The following is a 21213-nucleotide window of genomic DNA, read 5'->3' as shown; positions in this document are numbered from 1 at the left end:
TAAATCTGAAAGTCCTGAAAATTGGTTAGAATTTTGAAATCCTCAAAATAATCCATTGCTCCTCTGTCTGGATTGCTGATGTCAGGGCTAACTCATAATGTGCATTATAAAACAAAACAAATTACTGCTAAATTAGTTATCAAAATAAAATGTCCCTTAAACCTTAGAGGATCTAATGTGATTCAAAATTCATCGAAAAACTAAATTATTGTATTGTCTTTAATATCATTTCTTTTCTTTTAAACATTTCTGTTTATTCTGTTAATTTAGCGATACAATCTTAAAAACCAGTTTGAAGAGTTTGTAAGAAAAATCTAATTAATTTTGTAACAGATACCATCAAATAAGGAGCTTCAGTTTGAACCCAGCCTGTCAATTTCAACCCAGATTCTGTCGGATGAAATATGTGGTGTGAGCCACTTTTTCTGATGATCCTATCTGTGCTCACTGAATTTAATTGAATATTTTTGCGGATTTCACCATCACCTGGAAAAGGTTAACTTGCCATTTGTCTTTTTATACACCTGCAGCAGTTTAACTGGAGGTGAGTAACAGCATCTTCACGTCCTCCTGTGTCATGCATGCTGATAGGATAAAGGGCCTAGGACTAAAAAGTCGACTCTCCTACTCCTCTGATGTTGCCTGACCTGCTGTGTTCCTCCAGCTGCACAACGTATTGACTCTGACTCCAACTTCTGCATCTCTGCTATGCCCTTAGAAAACCTCATTTAAAATAATACTAGTGGGCATTTAAACTAATCCTGACACTTGCCCAATAACTTCAGGACAGATAATATAAACATGTACTGGAAAGGAGTTGTGCACAGTGTGCATGTCTTAACATGTACAATCAAGCCTAAAGAATGGGATGAGCTGGATGGCTATGATCTAATACAGATGTCTCAAACACTAGCTGTGAGAAAAAGCAAACAGCGATCAATTTAACTATCTATACGGGGCCATCTTTTGAGGTGGTGGATTCCAAAAGCTTATGAGTATGTGGGTCTTGAATGACATGTAGGCCAGGCCAGGTAAAGATGGCAGATTTTTTTGCTACATTCTGTCCAATTATCTTACTTACAGGTTATCATTACTTAATTGATGTTTTTTTTCTTTGAGTTTAATACTATTTTCAGTTGCATTCTGAAATGACTTCCTCTTTAGCCAAACTTTCCTGTTGACAATACACATTATTTCTCTCATATACATTAGTATCACAGTTAAAATATAAACTAAGTGTTTCTCCACATGTTTTTGTCAGTCAGGTAGGCAAATACTTCATCATGAATGGCCTTACTGAATTTTTCCTCTAGTTTTTGTTTACCCTGAATCAGCCCGTGTTATCATTACACACTGCTAGAGGAGGTGGGACTTCAATGCAGGTATACTGACTCAGAGGTGCGGACATTACCACTTCACCACAAAAGCCCTTGAATGTCTACTTTATATGGTTATTTTAACATAACAGGGCACTATTTCTGAAATGTCTGCAGTAGAATAATGCTGCAAATGTTTGAGAAATTTCACAATCGTCTTCATCGAAAACAAAAACCTCAGGCTTCACTGTACAAATTCTGATTAACCCTGTTATTTATGACCTGCAGATGTGGTGAGTTATTACATATTAACATTTACTTAGGTTGGTAGGCACAAACCATGAAATGAAATGAAGGTCAATGGGTTTATTTGGTTATTTGTGGACTCATGAATTTACTTTTTTAAGATCTGTTCGTGGAATGTAGGTCTTGCTAACTACACCAGCATTCAGTGGCCCTCGGAATTGTCCAGAGGGTAGTTAAGACTCAACCACATTGGTGTGGGTCTGCAGTCACATTTAGATAGACCAGGTTAGCTTGAGCCTCTGGCTTGCTAGTTAATATCATTGCCAGTAAGCCATGACCTCCCGTGATCAATTTTAAAGAGAATAGCTTCATTGATAGATGGTAAGCAATTATTTTGAATTGTTCTGAACATTTTCAGTGTTATGGAGAGTGTGTCACCTATTGACTCTGGTTACATCATTTTCCACAGGGAAAATAACATGCAACATAAAATGCTACTTGACAGTCCAAGCCTTCCTCCAACAATGCCACTCAAAATGACCTTGAAGCAAACTAATCCAATGAGCACAATGGCATGAGTAAACATATTTAGAGACAGGTATTGGGAATAAGAGGAGGTCTTTTGCTCCCTCAAGTCTGGTTTGCCATGCAAACAGATCAGGGCTAACCTTTCACTCTCAGAAGTCAGAATCCATCTTCATCCATCCGAAAGATACTCAAAGACTGTGCTTTTGCCATCTTTTGAGGTGGTGGATTCCAAAAGCTTTTGAGTATGTGGGTCTTGAATGACATGTAGGCCAGGCCAGGTAAAGATGGCAGATTTTTTTGCTACATTCTGTCCAGTTATCTTACTTACAGGTTATCATTACTTAATTGATGTTTTTTTTCTTTGAGTTTAATACTATTTTCAGAGCTTTTCTGAACAAGGGTCACTGGCCCAAAACATTAACTTTGCTTTTGCAAAGATGGGTTTTTCCTGACAATCAGCAATGGATTCACAGTCATCATTAGATTCTTAATTCCAGATATTTATTGAATTCAAATTCCACCATCTGCCATGGCAGGAATTGAACCCCAGTCCCCAGAACATTATCTAGGTCTCTGGATTAACAGTCCAGCAATAACACCAGGAGGCCATCAGCTCCCCAGTGCCGGTTGACTCCAGAATGTGTTGATTTAAGAACCATACTTAAATGCTCCACGAGCACTCCACTTAGCCTACATTTGTTAATTTGATTTTTCCAGTCTACATTGTTGACTAATGCTGTATTATTGTTGCTGTACATTTCTGACAAAACCCTCCATCTTTCTTTCTTTACACTCTGTCCTACCCTAAGGTTACTGGTAGATTTCTACACACTGCTCCCAACTGCTCCTACACCTTCACTTCAGTCAAACTTCTTTATTGTGCTAATACAATAAATAATTAAGTCATTTATTCCCCACCATCCTATCTTCCTAAATATCATGTATCTTTGAATATTCACGTCCCACTGGACCCGAAACGTTAACTCTGCTTTTTCACGGATGTTGCCAGACCTGCTGAGTTTTTCCAGCAACTTCTGTTCTTGTTCGCCGTCTATGTTCTCCTGCTTCTGCGTCGCTGTAGTGTTTATCAGATTGTACGCATTCGCCCTATCATTTCAGCTGTTCACGTACAAAGCTAGTCCTTACACTGAACGAAGCAGTACACACACAAAACCTGCATTTCTCACTCAACACCTGACAACATAAACCCCACCCAACAGGTGAAGTTGCAATAGAGCCACTCCCTCAGTGCAGGGGACGGACTGGGAGTCACCTGTAGGTCCTTGCAATTAGAACTTCAGCCTTTGGTCACCAAATATTGTGGACTGGCAGCCAATCACAATCAAAGCTGGGTCTGCTGATTTATGGGCTCGGTTTTCTGGGAGTTGTAGTTTTGAATACTCAATCTTGGCCATTACAAAGGTAAGGGAAGACTACAACCCCCAGAATTCTTTGCAAGCGATCAAAGTCAAATAGTGTAAGCCTAAATCTGAGTTTTTTTAAAACAGCAAAAATGGTAAGAAAGGTTTACGACTAAAGATCGATTCCCCAATTGGGAAGTGCACTCCTTAGAGAATTGCAAAGCTCTAACAGCGTGTGTTGCTTTTAAAGAGAATTTCAGTAATTGACACGCGGAAATTTGACGTTTGATTGCTTCCTGCTTCTCAGCACCCAAATAGTCTGAAATAACAAGTGGCTCCTGTTCACTCAGATCGAGTCTCGGGGAATCCGGTATCACTCGAGGGTCACTCAAAATCCTCATCTCCCTTCGGTCCCTGCGAAGATCTCGATCTGAGAAATCGAAAGTGTGCGGTGTTCAGTAAAGAACCAACTCCACAGAAACCGGCTTCAATCAGTAAGGACTTACAGAGGCGTCCCGAAATTCTAGACACCTGCAATGTTCCCTGCTTCAGGAGCAGTTTTGCCGGGTACGGATACTGGCAAATGAGAAATCTTACCCCAGCTTCTCTGTCACTGTAATTAAACTGCCCTCCACGATTAAATCAGGGTGTTTTTGTTTTGGAAGTATTGTTTTCAGTACTTTTGTTGCTTGTAACTATCTCTGCGGACTTTCTGTGTTACAATCAGAAGGACCATTCCCTGTGGTATACAGAGCGGACTGAATCTTCAAGGATGGTGTTTTTCAGTGGATCTCTGAAAGTGAAGATCGGGGAGGCAGTGGATCTGAAACCAACCCGATGTGCCCTCAGGCATTCAATATCCAGCAAAAGTTACCAGTTACTGGATCCGTACGTGATGGTGAAGGTGGATAACCGGAGGGTCGGACAGACAGTCACTAAACAGAAAACCAGTCAGCCTACTTTTAACGAGGACTTCAGCACCCAGATCTGGCGAAGCAGTGAGATCGAACTGACGGTTTTCCACGACACCCCCATCGGGTACGATGATTTTGTGGCGAATTGTACCCTACAGTTCGAGGAACTGCTGAAAAATGGCACAAAGACCTTTGAAGGCTGGGTAAGTTGTTGCTGTCAGAGCCCTCGTTACTGTTGTTATTCATTCACACAGTGTTCGTCCACGGGCAGTTCTCGTGAACAGAACTGATCATTATTCTGTCGTGACATTCTTGATTCCATACATCCATAGTCTGGTTTTAAATACAGTGGCCCAATAAATTTGAAAGGGCATTGTTGTATATCAAAACTCCTTTTTAGTAGGTTTGTAGACAACACAGTGGATCCATGATCACACATAAAGTACATTAACATTGGACTAAACACAAGAACAAGGGAAAAAAGTGCAAAAGTAACTATACTACAATAGCTAAATCTGTGCAAGAACTCCATAATGAAGCAGCATCAAGTCTTTAAATGGCATTGCTGCTAAAAGTTGGGACATTGTACTATTCTGTACACATCTGCTGCTTTTGAGCATTTCAAAGATCCAGGCGACAGAGCATAGGAGAGATGCAGGAAAGGTGTGTTGACCCCCATGGACTTAGGTCTGTTGTAGTTTCTGAGACTGATAGCTAAGAGCATTGTTATAAATTCAGGAAAATAGTTGATGGATATTGATGAATCATACAACTTGAAATTGGACACAGCGTTAGGTAGTACTGGTTGTATACTGGTTGTTATATAATAGTGAGCCTGCAAACTATACCAAACTGTTTAATTTTTGCAGTGGACTTTTGCAGACCACAACGTTTCTAAATTTCATGTTATAAATCTTCAGAAATTAGGAGGGGAACCAAAAATAATCCAGATTTCTGCTCAGTCATAATCTCACAACTCCTGCTGTCTTAGATGGGATTCAGTTCTCCTCCTCCTCCTCCTCCTCCTCCTCCTTTCTGAATAGTCTGGTGCTGATCATTGCCCAGTGCTGTATATGAAGGACATCTATTTGAGGGAGGCACTGGACTGGAGTAAGACCATCAGTGAGGGAGCCAGGCCATGGGGCTGTTTGCTGTCTACAACTGAGCTCAAACTGGTCTTCACCTGAAGTTAACATAGATACCATTTCAGCAAGTATCACTGGATAACAACCAAGAATATGAATTTTTAACTAATTTTCCCCATCCTTCTACCACCCCTCAGCTCCCAGCCCAAGTACATTCAGGCCAGTTTCCGTACCCCAGTTACTGTCCAAATGAGAATGAAATGAGGGTAAACACTAACAAATCATCGGGGCCTGGAAACCTACATCCCAGAAAACTAAATGAAGTAACCTCAGAAATATTGGATGCATTGGTGGTCATCAGACATGATTGAACGGTGGAGCAGTCTCGATGGGCTGAATGGCCCAATTCTGCTTTTACATACCTTATAGTCTTCCAAAGTTCTATCGATTGTGGAGCAGTTGCTACAGATTGAAAGGCAAATGTAGCCACCCTCCCCCATTATTTAAAATAATAAGGAGAGGAAAAGGAGAATTACAACAAGTTGACAAACAGCGTTCATGGGGAAGACACTAAAATCTATTATAAAAGACATGATAACAGAACACTTGGAAAGTATTAACAAGATTAGACAATGTGAGCCTGGATTTATGGCAAGGAAATAATACTTAATTAATCTACAGGAGTTCTTTGAGAATGCATCCACTAGAACAGAGAAGGAAGAAGAAGACTTTCAGACTCTATCTCAGACTCCAGCATCGGCAGTTCTCACTATCTTGAAGAGAGGACACACTTTCCTTCGAGGGAGTACAGTGTGTATTCACCAGGCTGATACTGGGGATGGCAAGACTGTTGTATAACGAGAGATTGGTTTGACTGGGCTAGTATTTACTAGAGTTTGGAAGAATGGGAGGGAGTCTTATTGTAACATATAAGATTCGAGCATGGCTGGACAGACGAAATACAGGGAGAATATTTCCCTGGGTGGGGAGTCTAGAACCAGGGGTCATGTTCTTAGGAAATAGATTAGAACTTGGAAGAGGAGACATTTCTGCCACTCAAAGGGTGTACAACTTGCTATCACAGAAGCCTGTACAGGCTGGGTCGTTAGCAATTTATTTTTTGAATATAACCATTTTGAAAATGTTAACGTTATCAGTGGGTGTGAAGAGGAAGGGGAAATAAGGTGTTGAGATAGAGTATCAGTCATGATCATATTGAATAACAGAGCAGGATCGAAGGGCTGATTGGCCAACAGCTGCTCTTAGTTTCAATGTTTCTGTGAATTAACTTAGCAGAGATTAATTGGTAGGATTGCTCTCACTGAGTCCCACACAGTGGAATACATTTGCCAACAAAGCATTTTGGGAAGCTTATCTCCAACTTTTCTCTCTTTTCTTTAGCTACATTTGATTCTGCTCTAATGTTATATTTCATATTAATTACCACCCACTCGTCAATAACGTGGATTCACACATTTTGCAGTGTGTTCTATTTTAGCACACAGTACTTCTGCATAACATGAAGCATCATCTCTTGCTCTTGCCCCTGCACCTGGTTCCAAATGAAGCTTTGAAATACATTTGGAAGCTGGAGGCGGAATGATCTGCCGCACTTGGATTTTAACAAGCCATTAGTAACATTTGGAGAAAACACAGTTTCACTGCTGTCTTTGAGCAAGGGATTTAAAAGGGAAGAAACTACTAGCTATTTATCCATCAGTTTCCACTTGGCTCAACCTTTATTTCATCTTAGTAAAAATATTTATAACAATGGATTTTCTTGGTTTGTTAGAATATCCTTGATTTCTCTGAGCTCTCGAGATAGTAGGAACTGCAGATACTGGAGAATCTAAGATTACAAGGTGTAAAGCTGAATGGACACAGCAGGCCAAGCAGCATCAGAGGAGCAGGAAGACTGATGTTTTGGGCCTAGTCTAGACCCAAAACGTCAGCCTTCCTGCTTCTCTGAGCTCTGTTGGGTTGCATTATTTTACCAAATTCATCCTCTGTACCATCTCTTTTTCTGCCAAATTGTATGATGTTGGCAGCAGAAGATTTCAGTCTGATTCCGATACATATATCAAATGGCACAGCAGGCTCAAGGGGCTGAATTCCTTGCTCCTGCAAGTTGTTCATTTGCCCTTAGGGAGAAAGCAAGAACAGCATACTGAATTGGAAGAAAAACAAAGTTGCTGGAAAAGCTCAGCAGGTCTGGCAGCATCTGAGAAGGAGAAAACAGAGTTAATGTTTTGGGTCCAGTGACCCTTCCTCAGGACAGTTCACTGGACCCGAAATATTAACTCTATTTTTTGCTTCACAGATGCTGCCAGGTCTGCTGAGCTTTCCCAGCAACTTTGTTTTTGTTTCTGATTTACAACATCCACAGTTCTTTTGGCTTTTATACTGAATTGGAAGATCAGCTGTGGTCATTTTGAATGATGGATCACGCTTGAAGTGCAAATGGCCTACTTATGCCTCTATTTTCTCTGTTTCCCTGTACTTTCTCAAGCAGTATGTCACACTGTTTGACCAATAGATCCCAACGATACTTAGGAGCACCATTGTTGCGCTAGGAGCAGTGTATCTGGCTACATCTTCTCACCAGCAGGAGCAGTTACAATAGCGTGTAAATAGTCTATAATCCTCCACCATGAAAGAAGAGTGTTACAGAAGTGAATGTGAGCCTAAGGGGAATTTATTGTTGCTTGTAATCTGTATCATATCCCTAAATGAGCCCAGAATCGGACAATGTTCCGAAGATGCATAGGAATGTTCTTGTTTTGTTGCATGCTCTTCTGTATTCATTTAGCAAGAAAGAATTATATTTGTGGAACTTGCATATAACAGTATGTCCAGTATCTGAATTTTATCAAACTATTTTGCTGTTTCATCCCTCACCGTGGTTAGGAGGCTTAACCCCAAATTTTATTCCATTATTTGGCCTGGATCTGGTAGAGTTTGTTTAATTGGAAAAGAGTGCTGTACATGAAACAAAGATTTATGTCCAACTTTCACACTAAGTTTCAACTGTACAGAGGAGGGTCATCAGGATGTTGCCTGAGACAGAGAAATTGAGTTCTAAAGAAAGTCTACATAGGCTTGGATTGTTTTCGTTAGAGTGGGGACTTGACTGAGGTGTATAAGACTGAGGCATATGGACAAGGTGAATAGAGAGCAGCTTTTTTTCCCTTGGTTGAGGGGTCAATCACAAAGGAGCATAGTTTTAGGGTGAGGGGCAGGAGAGGGGATTTGAGAAAAAATGTTTTCCCTCAAAGGGTGATGGGAATCTGGAATGCACTGTCTGGGAAGGTTGTGGAGACCGGAGCCTTACAACCTTGCAAGAAATTTTGGATGAGCACTTGAAATATCATCACACTCAAGGATATGAGACAAGTGCAGGAAATTGGGATAAGCGCACCTTCAATGGTAGCTATTGTTGGCATATCAATGGGCCAAAGGACCTTTCCTGTGCTATATGACTCTGTGACTTTTTGTGAGAGGGGCCAAAACTCTCGCACAATTCTAGAGAGTTATTTGTTCTTTAAGGAAGTACTATAATGCAGCCTACTAGCTAGTGTAAAACCAAGAATAGGACCTTTCCTTTCTAGAACTGAGTTAATTTGAGCACTGTCCTCCCTGTGCTCCCTGACCTAATGTTATAATTCACCAAAATATTTGGCCAAAGCTCAGTGGTAGCATTCTCATGGTTCAATCTCACCAAAGAGTTGGCTGCCACACCAATACATTACAGAGTGAGTGATGCTGCATCTGAGATGCTTTCTTTCTTTTGAAAAATTCGACAAAATCCTGACTTTCACCTCAGGTGGGCATCTCCTGGAATTATTTGAAAAGAAGTGCAGGAATTCTCCTAATATCCCAGCTGACGTTTTTGCCTCAACCTACCCTTCTCCATCAGAGTCTCTGGCTATTTATTTCGTTGTGACTTGTGGGACAGCTGCAAATTGCCTCTCTTTTTTTGCTTACGTTTTTATTGATTTACATTCAAAAGTACTTCTTTGGCTGTGAAGCCCTTTGGGACATCTAAGAACGTGACAGAACATAAGAACCAGGAGCAGGAATAGGCAATTCAGCCACTTGATGCTGCACTGCCATTTACTAGGATCAAAGCTGATCTCATCTCAGCCTCAGCTCCATTTCCTGCCCATGCTCCATAATCTGTCATCCCATTACTAACTAAAAATCTATCTATTTCCTCCTTAAGTTGACATTGTTCCTAGCAAACACCGTACTCTGGGGTGGCGAATTCCACAGATCTGTGACCCTTACAGAGAGGTCATTTTTCCTCATCTCTGTTTTAAATCTGAAACCCCTCATATGCTAAAGTGATGACCTCTCATTCTAGGTGTTTTATATATACGCAAGCTTTTATTCCTTTTTTTTCTCTAATGAGCAAATATGCACATTTTAATATTTACAGCCAATTGAGATATATTTGTTCGCAAAAAGAAATTGGCTCGGGCCAGATTTTAACTGCCATTGAAAAGGCATTCAGGTGTTAGATTAGATTGGAAATCCAATAAGCAAATGAAAATGTGCTATGACACAGCACTGCCACAGTGAAGTTGAGGCACTCTGCGATAGGTCATATCAGAGAATGCTTATGCTACCCTTGATCTAGACTTCACATTGATTTCCTCTATTAACCCTATGATTAAATAGAAGAAAATAGCCTGCATGTATGTCAGAGATAATGGAAACTGCAGATGCTGGAGAATCCAAGATAACAAAGTGTGAAGCTGGATGAACACAGCAGGCCAAGCAACATCTCAGGAGCACAAAAGCTGATATTTCGGGCCTAGACCCTACATCAGCGAGGGGGACGGGGAGAGGGTTCTGAAATAAATAGGGAGAGAGGGGGAGGCGGACCGAAGATGGAGAGAAAAGAAGATAGGTGGAGAGGAGAGTATAGGTGGGGAGTTGGGGACGGGATAGGTCAGTCCAGGGAGGACGGACAGGTCAAGGAGGCGGGATGAGGTTAGTAGATAGGAAATGGAGGTGCGGTTTGAGGTGGGAGGAGGGGATAGGGAGGTGGGGAACAGCTGGGCTGGTTTAGGGATGCAGTTGGGGAGGGGAGATTTTGAAGCTTGTGAAGTCCACATTGATACCATTGGGCTGCAGGGTTCCTAAGCGGAATATGAGTTGCTGTTCCTGCAACCTTCAGGTGGCATCATTGTGGCACTGCAGGAGGCCCATGATGGACATGTCATCTAAAGAATGGGAGGGGGAGTTGAAATGGTTCGCGACTGGGAGGTGCAGTTGTTTATTGTGAACCGAGCAGAGGTGTTCTGCAAAGCGGTCCCCAAGCCTCCGCTTGGTTTCCCCAATGTAGAGGGAGCCACACCAGGTACAGTGGATACAGTATACTACATTGGCAGATGTGCAGGTGAACATCTGCTTAATATGGAAAGTCATCTTGGGGCCTGGGATGGGGGTGAGGGAGGAGGTGTGGGGGCGTGTACCACTTCCTGTGGTTGCAGGGGAAGGTGCCGGGTGTGGTGGGGTTGGAGGGGAGTGTGGAGCGGACAAGGGAGTCACGGAGAGAGTTGTCTCTCCGGAAGGCAGACAAGGCTGGGTATGGAAAATTGTCTTGGGTGGTGGGGTCGGATTATAGATGGCGGAAGTGTCGGAGGATGATGCGTTGTTTCCGGAGGTTGGTGGGGTGGTATGTGAGGAAGAGGGGGATTCTCTTAGGGCGGTTTTTGCGGGGGCGGAGTGTGAGGGATGTGTTGTGGGAAATATGGGAGACACGGTCAAGGGCGTTCTTGACCACTGCGGGGGGGGATGTTGTGGTCCTTGAAGAACGCGGCCATCTGGGATGTGCGGGAGTGGAATGCCTCATCCTGGGAGCAGATGTGGTGGAGGCAAAGGAATTGGGAATAGGGGATGGAATTTTTGCAGGGGGGGGTGGGTGGGAAGAGGTGTATTCTAGGTAGCTGTGGGAGTCAGTGGGCTTGACATGGACGTCAGTTTCTAGCTGGTTGCCTGAGATGGAGACACAGAGGCCCAGGAGGGTGAGGGATGTGTTGGAGATGGCCCAGGTGAACTTGAGGATGGAGTGGAAGGTGTTGGTGAAGTGGATGAAATGTTCGAGCTCCTCGTGGGAGCAAGAGGCGGCGCCGATACAGTCATCCATGTAACAGAGGAAGAGGTGGGGTTTGGGGCCAGTGTAGGTGCGGAAGAGGGACTGTTCCATGAAACCTACAAAGATGCAGGCATAGCTTGGGCCCATTATGCCTGCCCTCCCCACCTGTACTCTCCTTTCCACCTATCTTCTCCACTATCCATCTTCAGTCCGCCACCCCCTCTCTCCGTATTTATTTCAGAATCCTCTCCTCATCCTGTTTTCTGATGAAGGGCCTGGGCCCAAAACATCAGCCTTTGTGCTCCTGAGATGCTGCTTGGCCTGCTGTGTTCATCCAGCTTCACACTTTGTTATCTTAGCCTGCATGTATGTAATGCCTTTCACAATCTAGTGGATTTCCCAAAGCAGTCATAAGCAATTAGGTTCAGAGATAATGGGAACTGCAGATGCTGGAGAATTCCAAGATAATAAAATGTGAGGCTGGATGAACACAGCAGGCCAAGCAGCATCTCAGGAGCACAAAAGCTGACGTTTCGGGCCTAGACCCTTCATCAGAAGCCCGAAACGTCAGCTTTTGTGCTCCTGAGATGCTGCTTGGCCTGCTGTGTTCATCCAGCCTCACATTTTATTATCTTATATAAGCAATTAGGTTAATTGCTTAAGTGTAGTCATTTTAGTAATGAAAGAAACATATGACCCAAGTGCACACAAACAATGTCCAATAGAAACAAAATAAAAACCACAAGAACTGGGGATGCTGTAAATCAGAGACAAAAAAGAAATTCCTAGAAATGTTCAGCAGGTCTGGCAGCATCAGTGGAGAGAAATTGGCTAACGTTTCAGACCCACTGATGCGACCAGATCTGCTGAGCAATTCCTGTTTTTGTTTCTACTAAAAAGAAAACTGCCATGGTCCCAGAAGAGAGCACAAGTGGATCTTTCAGATCCCAGAGTTAAATCTGCCTCGACGGATCAAGCTTTTGAAATGTCTGTTAATGTGATGGTCAGTCACATGGGTCTACAGTGTTTCTTTACCAATGAAACAGAAGTATATTGTATAAAAGAAAAGAAGAAAACAAGTATCAAATGTGGAACACCATTGAAAGATCTTAAAACACCGGAAAATAAAGTTTCAACCTCATTCCAAACACAATCTGTTCCAGAGACTCAAATCTGGATAGTTAACTCCTAGAAATTCAACTTAACTGATTCTCGCCAGTGCCTTTCCTGTGAAATCTGCTCACATGATTATTTATAAATTTGAGTGCTTCCTCTTTCTCAGCTTCTAACAACTTGGAGCTTACTACCTAAGCACACCTGCTTTGGAAGTCTCACAAATATTTTCTACTGAGGTAACTTGTTTCCTTCACTGGTGTGGAAAAAAAAACTCCTTTTGCAGGAAAAAGACTATATTTGACCCCAGTCAAGTCTCCTCCAAAACTGTTAGAACTTTTAATCTCTGTTTACTAAGCTAACATTAATCCTTAGTTATTCTGAACCACTGTAAAATCTACATTTTCCAAGGGCACTTCACATGTTCACAGGACTTGCTCTTAGGCAATTACACTTTGGTTGGGTCACAATTCTGAAAGGACTGTTTGACAGAATTATTTTCTTTCGTAAAAGAACATCTCGCAGAAGTGACCAATCCTGATATCCCACTTTGAAATTCTGTCTCTAAAAAAATGTTGTTAATATATGTAAGAAAATATATAAATCACACATCTTTCTTTACTTAACAATGAGATAAGTTGTCAGGTTATTTCTTTTAGTAATGTTTGTTGAAGAGTAAAAGCTGACTATTTTTCTCTTCTTCAAAAATTGCCATTTTTTATGTCCATGAGAGGGCATTGAGGGTCTTCATTTAAAATCTCACTTAAATTTGACACCATTGACATTGCAGCATTCCTTTGGAGCTGCGCACCTTTATCAAGCTACATTATGTATTCTAGATACTGCAATGAGATTGAATTAATGACCTTTCTGCTCCAAAGCAAGTGTTACCACTTGACAAATGACGATATTTTATGATCATTTAGCTCATAATATCTCTCTGATGCAACAGGAACTTCAGCTTTGAGCTGGAAAGCCAGCCAAAACCCCTCCTCATCTCTTTTTCTCAGGTAGCTATCTCATTCTGCACAGAATTTGTCAGAGCAGCAATAGGATCAAGGACCTGAGGGAAAAATCCCCTCTCTTCCTCACTAACTAAGCCATCAGTGGGTGGCAGCTCTTTGAGTGGCAGGACTACTGTGGAGGTTGTAGCATTGCCATTATGACACACTCTGAGAACTGGGATCAGCCATCAGGCCAGAGATGAGTGGTAGGAAGTGAATTGCATGAGTGCAGGGGTGGGGGTTGACTCTCAGTGGAACCCCTCTCTCTAATGCCGGGTCTCTTGTTCCTTTGAAGAAAGGACCACCCACTCCCAAATCCTTCCTCTCCACCCAGTGGGTTTGCTTGTTGTACTTTCCACATGAAGAGTCCACTTACCGTTCATTTGGTTAATACTTGCCATGCTGACGTGAGGCTTTCATGTGGCCATTAACTGTCCTCAGTTCTGTGAAGTTAGGATAAGCCTTCTTCCTGCCACACACTTAATCAAAGTGGAGGCAGGAAGGTGGCAGGGGTCCCCACCTGTCCCTCTCCTGCCTGATTAAAATCTGCCCCATCACCAAACCCACTAGAGGGGAAGACCCGAGATTCTCCCATTCAGTTCAAACACAGAATTTTGCTACTTTGGCTGATATCTGCTGATACAATGTGGGGGTAAATGTGTGGTTTGTGTTGATGGTAACTGAATGAACAGAAGACTAGGTTTGTCTGCGACGCCCATTTCACCCTGAATTGTGCTGATTGCTAACATTCACTGTCCAAAGCAAACATACAAGGAATGATTGTTTTGGCAAGATGTCTGGATGGTTTTGCAAACTGTGCAGTGGTAGATGAGAAATTGAGAGGAAACCTATGGAGCTTTAAACAAGTGAGTGCTCAATGCTGATACGGATTGTAACAATTGTAAGGAAACCTTTGAGCACGGATTCCCTAGTGAGATAGCACAAACAAAGTTCACACCCGGCTTTCTCCTCTGACAAAATTCCTGTTATTTTCTATAACATTTCATCTTTTAAATATGCTGTATGAATCAAAATATATTTTTGCCAGGGCGATAAACAGTTTTTTTGCTAAAGTCTGATGAATGTTTTCATGGATTTCCATTATTAGAAACAATGAACTGTTATCACTGTAAGGAATTTCACTGTATTTAAGTTTACACCATGTAGTTTCATTTCTGATTGGGGTTGATGAAGTTTCACAGCAGATGGCATGACTCAATGGTACCTAACACAAGGATTCATTCTCCATATGCATTGTTAATAAATTTGCTCAGCAGGAACCATTTGTTAATCTGTGTTTTTTTAAACCAAACAATGTAATTTTGCTCAACCTCCTGCAGTATAACCATTGGAAGTTCATGCCCTAATCTAACTTTTGAAGATATTGACCTAGAATTTTCAAGCTTTGACAAAAGAGTGATCCTGATTGTTTTTTTTTTCCCCATCATTCCCCATTAGAAGTTCTTTTTGGACTTCGGAGCGGGAGTCGAATATGGCACGGTATCCTCTGCAGGCAACAATAAATCTTTTTTCGATCAGTCAGAGGCAAGTGGTTTATAAAGCAGGAACATAGAACATAGCACTGTATAGCACAAGAATGGGCCCTTCAGCTCACAATGTTGTACCGAACATGACAGCAAATGACATTAATCTCTTCTGCCCACCCTTGGGCATTCACGTGCTTATCAAAAAGTCCTTTTAATTGTCCCTGTTGTATCTGCCTTCACCACCACTCTTGACCATGCATTCCAGACTCCTACCACTCCCTGTGTAAAAAAATACTTTCCCCTCATGTGTCCTTTGAACTTTCCCCCGCTAACCTTAAATGCATGCCCCCTCACCCCCATATTAGACATTTCAACTCTGGGGAAAAAGATTCTGAAACATCAACCCTAACTCATAATTTTACAAACTTTTATCAAGTGTCCCATCAGTCTGCGCCGCTCAAGAGATTGCAGCCCAAGTTTTTCTAGCCTCTCCTTAGAGCGCATACCCTGTAATCCAGGCAGCATCCTGGTAAAACTTTTCTGCACCCGCTCCAAAGCATCCACATTCCTCCTGTAATGTGGCAACCAGAATTGAACGTAATACTCAAAATGTGGACGAACGGAAGTCTTATAAAGCTGCAACATGACATCCTGACTCTTGTAGTCAATTCCCTGACAAATAAAGGCAAGCATGCTATATGCCTTCTTTACCACCCTACTTACTTGCATGGCCACTTTTATGGGTCTTTCTTTTGTACACCAGTGCTGTTTGGAATCCTGTCAATAACTGTATACTTTTCCTTGACATTTGATCTTCCAAAGTGCAGCACTTCACACTTACCCAGATTAAATTCCGTCCCTGCCCATATGTGCAACTGACTTATACCCCATTGTATCCTATAACAACTTTCTTTCTACACTATCCACACCTTCAACAATATTTGTATCGTCTGTAAACTTACTAATCCACCCATCTACATTTTAACCTAAGTCATTTATATATATGACAAACAGCAGAGGTCCCTGTACTGATCCCTGCAGAACACCACTAGTCACTGACCTCCAGCATGAAAAATATCCTTCCACCAATACCCTGTCTTCTATGGGCAAGCCAATTCTGAATCCATGCTGCTGAGTCACAGTGGATCCCATGCATCTTAATCTTCTGGATGAGCCTACCATGAGAGATCTTGCCGAAAGCCTTATTAAAATCCATGTAAACCACATTCACTGCTGTACCCTCCTCAGTCACCTTCATCACCTCCTCAAAAAAATTCAAATAAGTTAGTAAGACATGATTCACCCCGTACAAAGCCGTGCTGACTGTCCCTAATTAGGCCATGCTTTTCCAAATATGCATAAATCCTATCCCTAAGAAGTCTCTCCAATAGCTTCCCAGCCACCAATGTGAGACTCACTGGTCTATAATTTCCTAGACTATCCTTATTTTCCTTCTTGAGGAACAACGTTAGCTACTCATTAGTTCTCTGGGACCTCTTCAGTGGCTAGCATGAATATAAAGATCTTGGACAAGGCCCCAGCAATCTCCTTTCTTACCTCTCCCAGTAACCTGGCGTAGCTACCATCAGGCCCTGGGGACGTATCCACCTTAATCCTCTTCAAGAGATCCAACAGCACTTCTTTCTTGATCTCAAAATGTCCCGGCTTACTAGCATACTCCACAAAATTCTCACTATCCTACATATCCTTTTCCTGGGTGAATACTGATTACTCATTTAGGATCTCACTCACATTCTCTGCCTCCAAGCACAAGTTTCTTCCTTTATCCCCTAGTTACCCTCTCATTATTAATGCATCTATAGAATGCCTTGAGATTCTCTTTAACCCTACTTGCCAAGATCACTTCATGGCCCCTTCTTGCTCTCCTAATTCCCTGTTTGAGTATTTTTCCTGCCTTCCTTATATTCCTCATGAGCCCTGTCCGATTTTAGCTTCCTTAACCTTACGTACGCTTTTTAAAAATCCTTTCGACTGAATTCACAATGGTTGATGTGGTTCCGGTTGAGTTCAGTTATGTTCAGCTCATTTTACACACGCAAACTGGGTCCAGGGAGTGCCGATCTTGCAGAGGCACAAGTCAGTTCCTTTCATGTTGCTAATATTCAGTTAGAAAAACTGTTTCATCTTATCCATTATGGGATTAGAGTTAAGGTCGGGCAATGTAATGCCAAATAGGAAATGGAGATAGTCATTGAACGTGACTACTTCAGTGTTTATAAGTAAAATGATAAGGTCATTAAGGGCTCCCATCCTTGATTACCACTCTGACAAGTAATTCACTTGTTCTATTTTCAAACTTTTATTAACATTGTACCTCTGTGAAAGTACCATTCAATTAACAGCATTTTTGTAAAAACCTTGAGTATGGTTGAAAATTGCCGTTCTTGTTTTGCATTATTCATAGCATTTGGGTAATAGTATTTTGGCTATTTAGAGTATTGCAGTTTTGTATAAATTTAAATAATGATACTTGTTAAGATTTCTAATCCCTGGTTTAGAGATATGCATCTATGGTTGCACATACACATGAAGAGCAATATAGGCCAAATATAACACCTTGACCTACACTGGAGATGACCATCTGGAAATAAATCATTGTAGGTGACATGTTGTTTATAATGGGTGTGATGGAACTAGAATCATAAGGATGCATTGTCACACAGATCTCTAAAATTTGAAGGATGATGTGATAGACTGTTTCCAAAGTGTAAGAAAGTTGAAGGAAAGGAGAAGGATAACGTGTGATGGCCACATTCTTTGGAATATCATTAGTGACATTCACTGGAAGGAATCCAAACAGGGACATTTAGTCATGAAGGTGGATGGTAACCATACAATTTGAAACATTTGATAAGAAAGAGGATGTTGGAGAAGAGGCAGATATTTGGGGAAGGATGGTAGGATTAAATGTCGGGTGGTGATCACAATTTTCATAAGGGAAACTGTGCCAGAGGAAAGGGAGAAGTTAACCAAATTGGGCAGCATTGGGTCAAGGAGGAATAGCTAGGCCTAGAGAATGTGATATAGATATGCTGGAAGTTAACTAAATTTAGAACTGCAGTAGCAATAGAAGAGATGCTGTAGAGGATTTGAGATAATGGGTGAGCTGAGAAAAGTTGGTGGGTCAGGCTTTGGAAATTATTGAGGCAGCTCAGTGGACCATCATTATTGAAGAGACTAATAAAATTATTTCTTGCAACACCAACCCAATGACATAACAAAACGTAAAGCTTTCCAAGATTGCGTATGAAAAGCTTTGAGATAAGGCAGAGAGATATCATTTTTTTCAGAAGCTTTTTAAAATTTTTTGGCCAACTAATACCAATCTTAATTAGAAGTGCTTGGGCCACTTTGATTTTTTCCACCCGAAAGAAATATTCCTAAATAAGGGTTAAATTTAACCAAATCCACATGGTCTTTGTCTCTTGAACAGAGGCCCAACTAGTTCACGTACAGTTCCCTGCCCTGCCTTGTTCTCTTATTGGACAACTTCCCTTTAACCTGTCTTACTTCCTTCAAATAAATGGTTTCTTTTGGTCCCCATATGAATCATAGCTATGTCTGCCTTTTTATGGCTATGATGAAAATTCCTTCTAGCAGTCTGTTTGGGGTACTTCTGCCTGAAGTTCTTTTTCATACATTGTTCATTTTATTAATGCCAATATCTCTCAGAGCTTAAAAAATGCCTTCAATCTTGCTTTAAATTTCCAACCTTCTCAACCCTTCATTTGGTCCACTCTAACACTTCCCCTCCCTTCAATGACTTCTCTGCTTTCTTTTTTGGTGATGGGTTTGTAGATATTGTAAACCTACAAAATTCCACAGCTACCCTGATTACCTGTAAGGACTCCATTCAATTCTCATAGTTTTCCTTCTATGCATCTGTTTGGATGCCACCTTCCTCCACTGCACTTACGACATATTTTCCTTTTTCCTCAAATGAGGACAGTCCCCCATTGGCATTGACTTGGCCTCGTCTGTGTTCAACTTGTTTTCCACTCTCTGCTCTTGCCCTTCCCCTCCCCTTCAGAACAAAAATGGGATTGCCCCTTATTTTCACTTTTCTCACCCTTAGCCAACACTTTCTAAGGATCATTATTGGTCATTTTCACCATCTCCAGCATGATGCCACAGTCAAATCCATCTTCCTCTCCTACTTCAGCATTTGAAGGGTTGCTCATTCTGTGATGCCTTGGTTGATTGCTCAATCACCCAAAATACACCCTTTCTCTGAGACTGAGCAAGATGAGATGCAAGCATAACCCTGAGCTTATGATTGCTTGCCATTTTAGTTCATCCCTTTGCTCTCACACTTACATTTACTTGACTTACTGCACTGTTCCAGAGAAGCTCGGTGCAAATTCATGGAACAACAGCAGTTAAACTTCCAATTAGGCACTTTACTGCCTTCAGGACTCAACATTCAGTTTAACAAGGTTATGCCACAATCTCTTTCCAAATTTTGAATTTTTTTTGCCATTTGCCAGCATGATTCTTATTATTCATGTTTTTTGCCTTTGGACAGTGCTTTTCAACATGTCATCATTAGTGTATATTGCAATTTCCATGCGCTGTATTCAATAACTTTCCTTGTAATGGAAAGCTAATGTGCTGCAGCAGTAAACAATCCTGCCCTGCACAGGCAGATAGTTTATAAGTGGAATTACAACAGAGGGAAATCCTCAGAATGTAGCAAATCCACATGTTGTCACCTTTTTAACGACACTTTGAAGACTGCTGTATGCTTTTATTGTTTACTTGAAATGTTGTTTCATTTATCCCAAAATTGCTCTCGAGTTTTAAACTCAAAAGTGTTTTGATTCGGGAACATTCTGTTTTTCTTTTGGCTCCGATGAATTGCAGGTTTGAAGGCTGATGACTAAAGGGATCCATATGGATTAAAATGCCTAGATCTTATTCACATCGAAACATGAGCCCAGAACTGTGTTCATTGTGTGTCCTTGGACCCTTGTGTTGTTATGGCACTAATATATGAGTTGTGGGGTGAGTGTATGTTCAGGAAGAGTGACATGGTCAGAAAAATTGCTGAGAAAATACTTACTGGGTTGCTGAATAAATAAGAATTTGTAAAGGTACAGTCCAATGTTTTATGCATGGTACATTACAGGCAAATGGAAGGCATTTTTGGTATGTCCACAAAAGAAGCGCATTCCTTGCGGGAAATATTGCGTCTCCTTTCTTTGGTTAGCTTTGCACATGCATAAGTTGGGCTGATGACATAATCATCAATTTATTCGAAGTGGCTGAATATCTCTAATTTTTGCAATGTCTGTCTGCCGTTAAATGCTTCAACCGCTACTGTTTAGTTTTGCTTTTGACCAGCTAGGTTAGACAGTAAATGCTCAATATAATTGGACTATAAGAAAGGCACCAAATTGAATCCCCAGTATTTTCCCTGATTCCAAATCTTAGCTTCATGGCTGGTAGTAATTCCGTAGTCTACTTTAAATAGGGTTCTCTCCCAATCTCCTGAGTGAACCATTGGTCGTAGGCCTGCAGATATATTTGGGAAAACTTGTCATATTGCAACATAATTTAGCTTTAACAGCTTGAGGGAAATTTGGAACTACCAAAATTGGATAGGTTTGGATATCTAGCATTAATAGTTATCGTGCAACCAAACTCGAACAGAGAGTGTCGCTCATTTAAATATTTTTATGAGGTTCCTGCATGGCCTGCATTTTGGGTTACCCCTGGCCAGTTGTGGGAACACTGGAAGGTGAGGATTATTGTGTGGAAAGGTTACATGATTTTCTAGCGGTGCTTGTGGGTCCAGATATGAATGAACAATTCATGCCATCTCCCCGGGCTAACGTGCTTCCCTTCCTGGGCACTCAACAGCTGCTCCCCACAATCACTGTATGTTTCTACTCCTCTACCCAATCACAATTGATTGCAATCCCCCTGTGATCTCACAATTCATGTTGTACTCACTAAACATCCTTTCCCACCCTCCCAGTGAAAGCTCATCTTCAACTGCAACACACATTGACCTTATAGACTTCAACCTGTCC

At 41.5% G+C, this 21213-nt stretch overlaps 1 protein-coding gene across 2 annotated transcripts in view; it reads left to right on the top strand.

Annotated features, from left to right (window-relative positions):
• The first annotated feature begins 3560 nt into the window (after nt 1-3560).
• prkcha (protein kinase C, eta, a) overlaps nt 3561-21213 on the top strand; it is a 239013-nt gene continuing 221360 nt past the window's right edge. For both annotated transcript variants that reach the window (XR_007248298.2, XM_048538173.2), the window contains exon 1: nt 3561-4568. Coding sequence is in view for 1 of the 2 variants with exons in the window: in XM_048538173.2 (XP_048394130.2) it covers nt 4224-4568 (345 nt within the window). In the remaining variant the exon portion in view is untranslated. The remainder of the gene's footprint in view (nt 4569-21213) is intronic.

Source organism: Stegostoma tigrinum, chromosome 10, assembly GCF_030684315.1.
Source record: "Stegostoma tigrinum isolate sSteTig4 chromosome 10, sSteTig4.hap1, whole genome shotgun sequence".
Classification (NCBI taxonomy): Eukaryota; Metazoa; Chordata; class Chondrichthyes; order Orectolobiformes; family Stegostomatidae; genus Stegostoma; species Stegostoma tigrinum.
Note: the sequence above shows the minus strand (reverse complement) of the source record. Positions and strands in the feature narration are given on the sequence as shown.